At 40.0% G+C, this 12139-nt stretch overlaps 1 protein-coding gene across 5 annotated transcripts; it reads left to right on the top strand.

Moving 5' to 3' along the window:
* The first annotated feature begins 2961 nt into the window (after nucleotides 1-2961).
* LOC122399563 lies at nucleotides 2962-12023 on the top strand. 5 transcript variants are annotated; one of them, XR_006259277.1, is made up of 8 exons: nucleotides 2962-3120; nucleotides 3523-3630; nucleotides 3783-3992; nucleotides 5980-6510; nucleotides 10877-10946; nucleotides 11018-11180; nucleotides 11567-11789; nucleotides 11871-12022. XR_006259277.1 is itself a non-coding variant. In XM_043400328.1 (8 exons), the coding sequence occupies exons 1-8, from the start codon at nucleotides 3094-3096 to the stop codon at nucleotides 11884-11886; spliced, it is 1368 nt and encodes a 455-aa protein (XP_043256263.1). In that variant the 5' UTR covers nucleotides 2962-3093; the 3' UTR covers nucleotides 11887-12023. The 5 variants fall into 5 exon arrangements, 3 of the variants coding, with proteins under 3 accessions (XP_043256263.1, XP_043256265.1, XP_043256264.1); XR_006259276.1 differs by having other exon boundaries at nucleotides 11859-12019; XM_043400328.1 differs by having other exon boundaries at nucleotides 11559-11789; nucleotides 11859-12023.
* The last annotated feature ends 116 nt before the right edge of the window (nucleotides 12024-12139 follow it).

Here is a 12139-nt window from a genome sequence, read left to right as displayed (position 1 = left end):
AATAAAAAACACGAGATGCACAAACAAACAACATACTAGCCGTAACCTCGCGATATCTTTCGATTTTGGTACATATGATGTATACTCTCACGCAAAAGTTTTGAGACACTTGCTCATTTTGACAAATTTTTATCATATATTATTGAAATCATATTCCTTTATTCTCTCATATATTTGATTAAATAATAAAAACATATTTAAGCTGTCGAAAAATGGCCAAAGTCTGAAACAGGACTGTGGAATATTCTGTAAGATCTAATTTTCTTTACCAAATTCTAAATTGCCAAAAACCTGAAACGAAAAGATACCCTAATTATCCTTCCTAACTCATTAATAGTGTCTATTAGTAACAACAATGACCAATAACTGCTTTCGAGTCAAGTCGTTACGTTTACTACCAAATTGTATTATGTTCTTTAGTCATTATGTCTACTAATTTGTTCAAGAGTTATACATACATATTCTGCTACATTGTGTTTACCTTCGTATTTATAAACATTACTCCGTGTTCGTGGAGTGTCAGATGACTATACAAAATTGAAGAATGTAAGATCGTATCTTTCATGCGAGATTAGTGAAGTTTCGTTTCGGTTTTGTCAAGAGAACACGTTAATAAGATTTATCAACGTGGACTAACAATTTAAGTACTACGGTGAAACAAGGTCCAAAGTTCGCGGTCGCGTATTACTCATCGAATAAAGAGAAAAATCATAACAGAGATAAATTTAAATAATATTTTATTTGGCCTTATCAGGCATTTCTCTTTATTACGATTAGAGTTCAACATATCGAATTGCAATGCACGATTCTAAAGCTATTAATTACAGTAATATTAATGGTTATTATTCTGTATACGTTTATATTCAGCAAAAAATTGTTTGTTCATGTTTTATGTATGAACATATATTAATTCCTACGGAATATGCAACGTCTCTCATTTTACTACATAATGGTAAATAGATTTATTTTTTTAATCCGGAAGATTTATATCTCCGGACACATTTATTTTCACACGACTTCGCGAACACGCGATAAGGAAATAACTTTTTAAGCATCGTATAAACATCGTAGACCAACAAGAAAGTATTTCTTCGAAAGTATTTCAAAACGTACGAAATCATTTTGGAGGAAGAGAGAACATAAATGCATAATTTCGAGGAAATGAAACAGTCGTAAAGCGCTTCGACGAAACAGTAATTTAATTTTACTGCGGAGGATACGACTATGCGTTGCAGTTACGCGGGAAGATGACGTTTGAGAAACACTGACGTAATTGAAACACGCGAATATCGTTCCTCGGATTACACAATCGATAGCCGCCGCAGGGAGAAGAACAAAACATTCGCGAAAATCTTGTAACGTCGATGCAGCAAAACAACTTGCACGTAATCGCTGTTCCGTGCAATATGCAGTTATCGGGGTCGCCTGCGGAATGCCTCCCCACTTGCCATCCGACGACGAAATTACCATCGGGTGAAGAACGCTTATCGTGCGTCGACAAAACGACAAACGCGGGTGGACCTCGACCGTTGCGTTATTTATTTACGAACATCGCGGAAGTGAGCTCGATCGTCGATACGAAGGTCCCGGAACTCGCGTTCACGACCCCGTTAATACGCTCTGCGTCGATTTAAATCATGTTTTTACGTTGCACTTTACTCCGACGATTTGCAAAAAACATCACTGAAACGTTACACTCGGAGTGAGAGACCCAATTAACGTGACCGTCCCCCATTAAAATGAATTCTAATGAAAAGGACAGGATATAATTCAATTATTCAAATTTAAGTCTCTTGAAGTTATAAATGATATCATGATTAGTAGTGTAAGCGTTCGATCGAGTATCATACTTTTTCTCTGAATTAACGTTTAGCCGTATTTGCAATTGCCCCATTGCGTCGACGCCGACGTTCGACGTCGCTGCCAGGACCGTACCTCTTTCCCTTTGAGGAGCCACAAATCCACGATTAAAATTGTTTTTTAACTATTTAAATTCTCATGGAAGCTATAATCTGCCATGATATTTTCTTAAACTAAAGATATTCTTTAGTTAGTCTATAGTTAGTCTTTAGTTCAGTTAGTCTATTCTTTGGTGTCTGTTTGGATCCAGAAAAGGTCATTATAAGGTATAATTAAATTAATTATTGGTATAATAATCACAAATTTGATTACCCTATGTAAATCCTCATTATCCTCATTTTTTGGAGCTGATAACCTTATCGATTTCGACTCTAGTAAATAACAATTCATGAAAAACGCACAGGCAAAATAAATGTATTTTTATCGATGAAACTATAATCAACAAGATATCCGCTGCTTCTTTTTTACTTAAAAGATTGTACTCCATTTTTTGCAGCTTACATACTTAATCGTTTCGTTGCAATCTCTTCTACAGTTATGCAGAGTGATTTTCGAATAAAAGGGGTTCGTCATGCTGAAGCTAACTATTTTAGATACGTAGGATGCAATTTCGTGGGATCGATATGTTAAAAATATTTATTTCGTGAAATTCGTACGCTTAAATTATAATTTCATTCAATTTATTTAAGTTTCATTTTCATTTAAAAACAAAAATTTGCTGTGGTTTTGATCATGCTCCTGACACAAAGAAGTATTTGGATTTACACCTCTGAGCACAACTGCTTCAAGAGATTATTTTATAAAAAGATATAAGTATATGTTTATGCATTTATGGGGAATTTTAATTCTCAAGAAACTACAGAATGGCACTTAATATGCAAAAATATAAGATACGAATTATTATATTCAAGGGTTGAGACAATCATCTATAAAGCTCCTATTTTGTTAATTCTATTAATAAAACTATGAATTTGCATAAAGATCCGCAGTCTAGATATTAGAATTCGAAACGCGCTCCGGCGCCCCGCGACGCTTCAGCCCTGCGCGCAATGACGACGACGCCATGTCGACGTTCATCCCCGTAGTTCGTCCACACCGCAACCCCCGACGCGTCTCCAGTTGACCGTGAATCGCGAGTGGTGTATTTCAGGAAAGGAACCCGGTAATTTTTTCCAGCGAGAAACCCGATTTCGTCGGAGCCGGTCGCTCTCGCGAGGTGAATCTGGGCTATGAATGAAGACCCAACCCTTCCATTTCGAGGTAATTAAGGAGGAACGTTCGAGCAGCGTTTGAGAATGGTCATTCCACATCGCGTCAACGAGATTGCGTCATTACGAATCAATTTTTCGGTCGCCCCGTCGAGATTCGGACGGACGGCGACCGATCGATTTATCGAGGTGCCCCCCTCCGTCAGAGCGGAAGTGAACGATGACTAAGATTATCAGAGTGCGTGAATATTCGTGGCTACGGTGCCCATGCGACATTCTATCACGACGTATACGCGATTCATTGTTTCTTTTTTTCACGTTCCTCCCGTGCACCCACCGATTTTCACGTCTCGAAACTGGCACGATCGCACAGCACACCTTCATGCACGTTCCATCCATCGTTCGAACGATCGAACGAACGATCAAAAGTGAACGTGTCTTTTACGTTTCGCAGGTCTTGATAGTGTTGCTATTGTCCGTGATACCCTGGCCAGGACCAAGCGTGTTTAAAATATCATGCCCCCGCGATCGGGCGACCGTGGTGAGGAGGATCGTTCAGAAGGTAACGAGATACCATTTTCCACCCGTTAACGTAATTTTCCCAAACGTGTTCTAGTTATCGAGCGCCGTGTATAACCCAGTTTGTCGCGTGCGTCGTGAAAATAGATAGGAATTGATCCGTGCACGGTCCCTTAACCTCTGTCGAGATTTCAGAGATGGATGCCCATCCTGAAGAAGTATCAAGTGGAGCTGCCTCTGGAGTGCCCGTTCCACGAGAGCAGAGACATTTTTCGGCCCCAGCAACGGGCGAAGCACCAGCACAGACCGTCACAATGGACCTGTGGCCTTTGCGGCAAGTCCTTCTACGCGGAGAAACACCTGGATGCCCACTTCGATAACAGACACAAAAGTAACGTCAACACGGTGAGCAATTGCTGCTTTTTTGCAGCGAAAACAAGTTTTTAACGTCGACGAGGAGAACCAAGCAACTGTCGTCTTATCCAATCGGTCAAACAACCGGTTATTAACATGCACAGTGGGTCAAATGAATTTATTATCATGTACCTTTCGATACAACAGGAATGGACAAGAATTCTTTCGAGTATCTTCAGAAGTATCGTATTAAACAGTCAAAATTTTGCATTTCATTCGCATTTTGGTACATTTTGGATCGATGCAACTAATTTTGCTGTCGTTGCAAGTCGAATTTTGTTCCATTCTTCTAATAATGCTTATTTCAGTTGTTCCTTGCTTTTAATTCTATGATTTCCAACGCGTCTGCCCAGTTCATTCCACGAATGATTAATCGAATTCGAATCGGGCGATTGAGGGGGTGTACGAAGCTGATTGGACACATTATGTAACCATTTCTTGACTTTCGTGAAAATTATTGATCCTTAGTGTATTCAATAAATTTTATATTTTTTGCTTTCATTATCTCGAAATAGTATTATTTGACCCACAATGGCTTATTATCTTCAGTAACACATGACTCTTTCTATTTCTTTCGTACTTCTGTTTCCATTACTTTCAGAACTTAAGTTCAGCACATAGATCTTCGTTGTTTAAACTCGTTTGTGAACCCCTGATAAACCCCAAAGTCTAATTATAGATCCAAGCGTTCGTTTACTATGCTTACAAAATTGAAAGAGCAGAAGTTCACGCTAAGGTAACGAAAGATCGATGTGAGATCTTTATAGTTGCGTTGCAACTCTCGAGCTTGTTGCAATACCAGTGACGTCACGCAAAGTTTCTGCATAGCGTCGATACCCAGTGCCTCGGAATAGAGGAAAGATTATTATTACACTCTTTCGTAGTTCGAACAAAGTTTTTTTTACCTCCGTTGGAAAGTTACTATCCGCGTCACGACCACGCGAGCAATTAACGTGCACTCGGCACATTTTCCTTTTTCAGTCACGGTGCGATCTAGGATACTTCTTCTTTTGCCTTGCACGGATTCGTACGAATAAGGAAACCGTTCAGAAATACTAAAAAAACCTTCAGTTTATCCATACAATCAACTTAGGAACCATAAAAAGGTTAAGAAGGATGTCCATGTTGCAGTTCTTATCTATTAAGGTGTCTTCAATTTATTACGTGATAAATTAAAACACGATTATCTACAATTTTCTGTTATCGTTATTGAAGTAATTGCATTATTATGCTACGCATTATGCTGATTCCCCGGGAGCATAAAAACACGGATGTTGTCATAATCGTTGCGTGAAAAAAATGATAATCGGATGGTGCAAAGTCTGGACTATATATTGGGTGGATCATAATTTCAATTATGGAGTTATATTTTCGTTTCCAGTGAGCTTCGATTTTGTTCATTATTTATTTCAAAATTAATGAAAATGCAAAATATAAAATGCTCTTTGGAGATGTCTTTTTTACTATCATCCGTGTTTCCTTCGTCCCCACATCGATGGACGATCGTCTAACCATTATTGCTATATTTATAACTCATTGTAAACTCGCGATAAAAATATGCTCCTTCACGCTGTAACACTGGAATAGAACTGTGGTCTGATTCTGAATTCGCTAATTATAAGTTTCAGTTTAATATCGCGATGAATCACGTAACCCTTTTTCTTCCCCCTATCTCGTTCACTATAGAACACGTCTACATACTAAACGAACGCATGCAATCTCTCATCGTATAACAATAGAACATATTAATTTGAAGCTCAGAGTAATATTGAAAAAATACTGTCGCCAAATTTAAAAACGTCATCCATTGTACTGTGCGTTCGCAAGAAGTTGGCCCACTATTCCCTTGCTCCGCCTTTCAGTGGTAGAGTGGGGGACCCAAGCACCAATCAGATCCACATTCCTCTCGCTTGCCAACTTCTCGCGGACCTACAGTAGTTGATTCCATCGAATAAAAATGACTTGAATTGACCAAAAGGCGGAGGACGCGGTGTGCCTCGCGGACTATTGCGACATCATGAGGTGCGACGTGCTGGGTAACCGTGATTTCGAGAGCTCGCTGGTGGACGACGAGGCTGGCCACCATAGCACGGACATTCAAGTGTGGAAGGAGAACACGGAACAACGTCCCACCTCCGTGATGCCGTGCAACGCGCGTGGACTCTCCAGGTCGTATCCGGTGGAGAAGTCCTGCACGATATCCGGGGGCGGGGCGGTGACGAACATCCAGCGTTACTGTCACCGCGAGGACAGCGGGGCCCTGGAGAACCATCGGTTACCCGGGACGGCGTACCACGTGGAGATCGCCGGGCCCGACAACAAGAGCAACGCCTGCGAGAACGAGGACGAGGACGAGGAGGAGGAGGACGAGGAGGACGACGAGGAGAACCTCGTGGAGGCGGCTCTGCCCGCTGTCGACAAGAGGCAACGGCGCAGGGGGCTACACCTCAGGAAGCTCAAGTCCAACTGCAAGCCAGAGGAGCTCCAGAAGCTCAAGCTCCAGTGCGAAGTTAGTCGAAAATGCATGAATTTCTATTTCCATCTAAACACGATGGGCAAAAGGCAATAAATTCTTCAGAATTTATTACGATTAGACTGCGGATGTTTACGCATTTATGGGAAATTTTAATCCTCAACAAACTACTTTAATATGCAAAAATATAGGAAATACTTAAAGTGAGATAGAGAATTATTATATTTAGGGGTTGAGACAGCCCTCTGCGAAGCTTCGAATTTGCATAAAGATCTGCAGTTTATGATAAATTACAACCACCAAAATTCTTCTTTTTTGGGTCCAAATGTTTGAGCACACTCCGCGTTTGTGAATAATCGGAACCGGAGGTTCGCATACAGCCGGGATAGGTCACGGATTCGTTCGAGGCACCCGCCATTTTATCTCGAGTTAAAACCCGTGACATGTTCGACGAGGAAACTGGACAAGATACACAAAAAGAACTTGCAAAATAACGAGCGTACATCCGTGTAACAACGATTAATGCAAACAAAAAACTCTGATATTTTTTAATAACCATCGCGAAAGATTGGGGATGTTTTCTCGAGAAAAGTCTAAACGCGTCATTGTACGGTTTATTACAGAGGTTTGGACGAGACAGTGTTCTCTGAGTAGGTTAAACTATTCATTTGGGCCTTTAATTACACAGCTGCCGACGGAGTCGGGCAAATTTTCTCAATTAATCATTGGCTTCGTCCGCGTCGAAGTTGTTTTCGTCGACTGTTGCTTTCCCTTTTTGTCCATCAAACCCAAAAAATAAACAGTTTCTGATCCAGGAAACGTTTACCAAGAATGATTCCGTTATTCAGGAAATTTCAATTGAGTAAATCTTTGATCGAGAGTCGAGAGAACACAAAAAACAAGATGGCGATGATTTCGTAGTACCCTAGCGCAAGATGATGCAAGCAGCGAGATAGCACCCTATTTTTATTCGCCGCGTACTCGATAAATTTACAAAAATAATTTTATCGTCAATAATCTTAGGAGGATTATAAATATAAATGTTTTCAGTTTGCATTAGCGTCGGTTACGATTAGCGTGACACTTTAAAGTTTGATCTAACGATTTTTTTGAACACGTAACAATAGTGGGGGTGATTCTAAAACGAGATAAAATTGCTAACTGGGAACACTTCTTTTCATTCAATATTTGAATACACGAACAATTGAACAATGATAACCGGAAGCACACCTGTATTGTGACAAACATGTTATGATCGTGCAATGTTTATCAACGTGAAATAAGAGAAAGTGAATGATTTGTACGTTCAGAAACCCTAAAAACAGGGCGTGGCTTAAAATAAATCATTACCAATGTTGCAATCGTTTAGTTATGACGATTTCCAGGAAACAATACTTCGTTCTGATAAACGTTCCATTGGCAATACGTGATGTTTGAACATGCAGATAAGAAACACGTTTACAAAACGCTATCGACCGTCTCTGTTTCTGTTGACTATACAAAAACCAAAACACTTTAAAACATTAGCTGCAACTAAGGCATATTTACTTCCTACGCAAGTTTCTTCTTTCTTTAGGGGGTGAAAATCTATTTTCTATCGGTGCTTAATCACGTCAAATTTAAATTGAAAAAAAGTGTCACACTTTAAAAATTATTTCATTTCGATCGACGCAGCTTTCGCGAATTTATAGAATGTTTTGACGCGGCCTTTTGGATTTAACCTTTCAACAGCAGGAAGTTGGAGAAACAATGGCGCCGCTGGCACGTCCATTTATTTCAATCGCTGCAACACGACACGTAAATAGCATTTCCGATGTCGGGTCAATGAAATCGACAAATCAGACCCAGGAAAAGTCATATAATATTGCTCAAAAAGTCTCGAAACAGTTTCCAAATTGTGTCGTTAAAAATGGCGAATGTTCCAAGATCCTCGAGGGACCAATTTTAATTTTATAGCTTTGGATTTGATAATAGAATAACTAAAAAACTGTGAAACGTTTCGAAGAAAAATGCAAAGGATAGACTGAGGATAATTATGAACCATTCAATTCATTTTCAATGAAAAAATTAAGGAAAATATTTGACAATTTTGAAACCAATGCACCACAATGTCTTCGCCAATATAATAATTAGGAATTGAAATAAAAATTAGAAGAATACACGAGTAATAACCATGAAAGATGACGGTGCAAGGACTGAAACGCTATCAATGAATGTCTAGACATTATCGCGTAGCTAATAATTGCTCGCGATCAAGACCGGGAAACTTTAAATAAAATTACGCAAAGTCACGAAACAAAGTTCACCAACAACAGCATTATTTCATTATCGTATCCAATACTGTTCGACGATAAATAATCCCCGCAACTTTCGACATTGTGTAACGCGTATCCGTGTTCGACACTGCATTTTCGAAGGTCATTCGATCGAAAAAAACTTTAAGAGGTTATCGATATTTTTATTTTTGACGAGGAAAGCTTTCATTGTCCAAGGATACTCGATACGATGAAATATCTATTTTCAAGAAAATGAACGTGCACGATGGGTCACGTGGCTAGAAAATGTCATAATTCCACAGTCGATGATTACTGGGAACGCAGATACGATCCGTGTCCTTGAAGTGTATAGTTACCAAGTTATATTTCTGATGAATTTTTCCTCTGAGCACACTAGTTATGAATAATAAAAGACTTGCATGGAGTTTCGTGTCACGAAAAATTGATCACGCTTATAATCATTTCTAATTGAGAATCTGAATGTCTAATATTACGCGTTAACAGTGTTATCGTTACATTTGCTTCGTCTATTTCGTAACAGTAAACAGAAACAATGCAATACCGTATCAAGAAAACGATGCTTGTTTTTTCAAACCATAAATAAATTTTTTACATAATATCTTTTTGTAAGTGAGCACTTGAGACAAGTGGAATAATTCAATTATTTTCTGACATAATGTTTGTTTACCCATTGGCCCAGCAATACTATTGGAAAACGAACGAAAATTGTTTTGGCAGCCATAGCGATTCTCAGATAAGCTATCGACGTAGCAAATGCCATTGAGGTATTATTAAGATAACTGTATAGCTCACTATCCCTAATATCTCAGTATCGACTAATACTCGACTCGAAAATGCAGTGATTAGAAGCAAACGTTAACAGGTGTGTTTAGATGCGAACTTAACGTAATTCATTTTATAGAAACGAATTCAGAGGGGAACACGAAACAAACTAACTGCACGAGGTTGAAGAGCAGGTACACAATTTGCAGGAACCAATTCTCGTAAAACGCTTGGTCCAAAAAACTTGTAAAATTACTACCTAATTTACACCTAATAATTACCTAATTTTAGGATGTCCCCGTAGTGCGTTTAAAAGCAAAATTATCTGATTTAACTCAGTCATTGCGAACGACTTTGACGCAAAGGCTTGTGTGGCCTTTTCAACTCGTTGAGCATATACAGAGTGATACCAAAAACTGGGATAAGGCTTTTTCTACACAGGGGCACAAACGATCGAAACAAATAAAAAATTGAAAAACTTGCAATATTTACATTTGCATTTGTTTTAAAATCGATTTTTTTCCAAACGAATCAACTTTTTCATTCTCTGAAAATCAAAAGTACTGGGGACGTAAATTTATCATGAACTCAATGAAACTTCTTCAATGTAAATCATTTATACGCCACTCTTGATCGTGATCATTGAAGGCACGTAATCTAGTACGATGAACATAATTTTAGGACGAAGATCGAGTACTTAGATACAAACGCAAAACAGGAGATATCTTGTAAAGTATCATATTATAATTCATATTTTTGTACAAGAACTTCTTCCGCAAGAAGAACTGATTTGAGTCAGACACATAAAAATTTGTCTAATCCAAGATGGCCCCCTATTGTCAGATTCAATATTTCCCCGTATCAGTCGTTCGTACGCTTGGAAAAGAGTTATATCTTGTCCCAGTTTCTCGAGTCACTTTGCATGCACGCTGAACGCTCAAACGTTTATGATAGTTAATTGATCGATTGTGCGTCTGTAGGCGTCGTTCCCAGTGAAAGGGTTACAACGCTATTATCCGTACTATACGTCAACAGATAATGCAGCCTTCACTTGCAAAGTATCCCGCCACAGAATTGGAAAGAAATACCACGATAACTAGATTATGGCTTAATACGTGTACAGAGTGAGTCTTAATGGTGCAAATTGTATTCCTTTAATCAAGCTCGAACGAAACGTCTTCGAGTCACAGAATCTACCCAATTTGCACCATACACACCCTGTATATTCGAGTAAGGGTTCGAAGTAGAGTACCGTAGCGTAGATTACTATAATACACGCTTAATTGTAGATGGTGTCTATCGATCGTTTTAATAATCCCCTTTCGACGCGATATCGTTCACAGATACTCGTTCGCGATTGCATTGCTGGACTTTTGACGAATCTCTCGATACGAGATTTCCAAGAGATCGAAGGTACGTGTGACGATTTATTTACGACCGTGTGTTCGATCCTTTCGATTAAAAGAAACTCTTGTCGATCACAGGGGAGCTGAACCGCGCGATATGCTGGTACCTTAGCTGCGACAGGTATTGGGAGGACACGAAAAGGCAACAGAGGCACACACCTTGGTACCTGCTCACTATTTTCCTGGTCGTTCTGTCCTCGTCCGTTTATGCATGCTACTACGTCATCTGGATCCTGTTCAAGTACGTACGACCACGTTAATTCCAAACACCGTTGAGCAACTTTATCTCTATTTACGCGCTCTATTTACTCAAATTGAGAGATAGACGCTGTCGCGACCAATGCAACAGATGAATAATAACTCGCGTCTGGAACATTAAAAACGTTTCACAGAAGTCGAAGGTTCGTCTTACATAATTCATTCGATATTATTAGAAAATCGTATCAGCTGCTCGGTTAAGAAAGTTTCTAATGTCTATATCGAAGATTTATTTTGGATGTACGAATTTTCGAAACATTTCTCTAAATACTATTGACCAAAGAACGTCGATTTAGCTGACGCGATAAATTCGTGAAAAAATCGTTACTCTGCTACGCAATAGAGATTTTCATTGTTTCAGTTCCGCAGACGAGGACAGACTGGACGGTCCCGGGGGTCAGGACTACACGGACGGCGAGCTCACGGCTACGTCGCCGTTGCACGATCCGAATGGTCCCGGCGAGGGTAGATCCGGGGAGAGGCGGAAGTGCGACCCGGGGGACAACAGCTTGGCCGTGCCCAACGAGGACATGCCCGACCACTTCATCTACGTAGCCTATCCACCCGAGCTAAAGCGGCGATTACTGGAGAGGTAAATGGGAACGCGAAAGTATCGAGCACACGTCGCATCTAAATGGTACAGCGATGCTCCTGGTTACAGCTGCTACAACAGAACCACTCGACTCTGAGCGACTCGGGGGGATAGAAGGTTGGGCAGACATTCGACCCGGAGACACGACAACCGCCTCGATCGATACCATCTGTCGGGTCCGCGGCTGACACCTTTCTTAATTTTCCCTCCCCCCCTCGACCTTCGTGTTTTGTATACCAACTGTGGGAATAAATTGCAAAATGTACACGAATCACGGCTGTTTTGCTTCCGTGGTGAACGAATTCGGATCTCTACGAATCACCCCAACCCCTGGAGTAGCAATTGTAATA

The sequence above is a fragment of the Colletes gigas genome, unplaced genomic scaffold (assembly GCF_013123115.1).
Source record: "Colletes gigas isolate AHSC1104 unplaced genomic scaffold, ASM1312311v1 Colletes_gigas_Sc00014, whole genome shotgun sequence".
In the NCBI taxonomy this organism is placed as follows: domain Eukaryota; kingdom Metazoa; phylum Arthropoda; class Insecta; order Hymenoptera; family Colletidae; genus Colletes; species Colletes gigas.
Note: the sequence above shows the minus strand (reverse complement) of the source record. Positions and strands in the feature narration are given on the sequence as shown.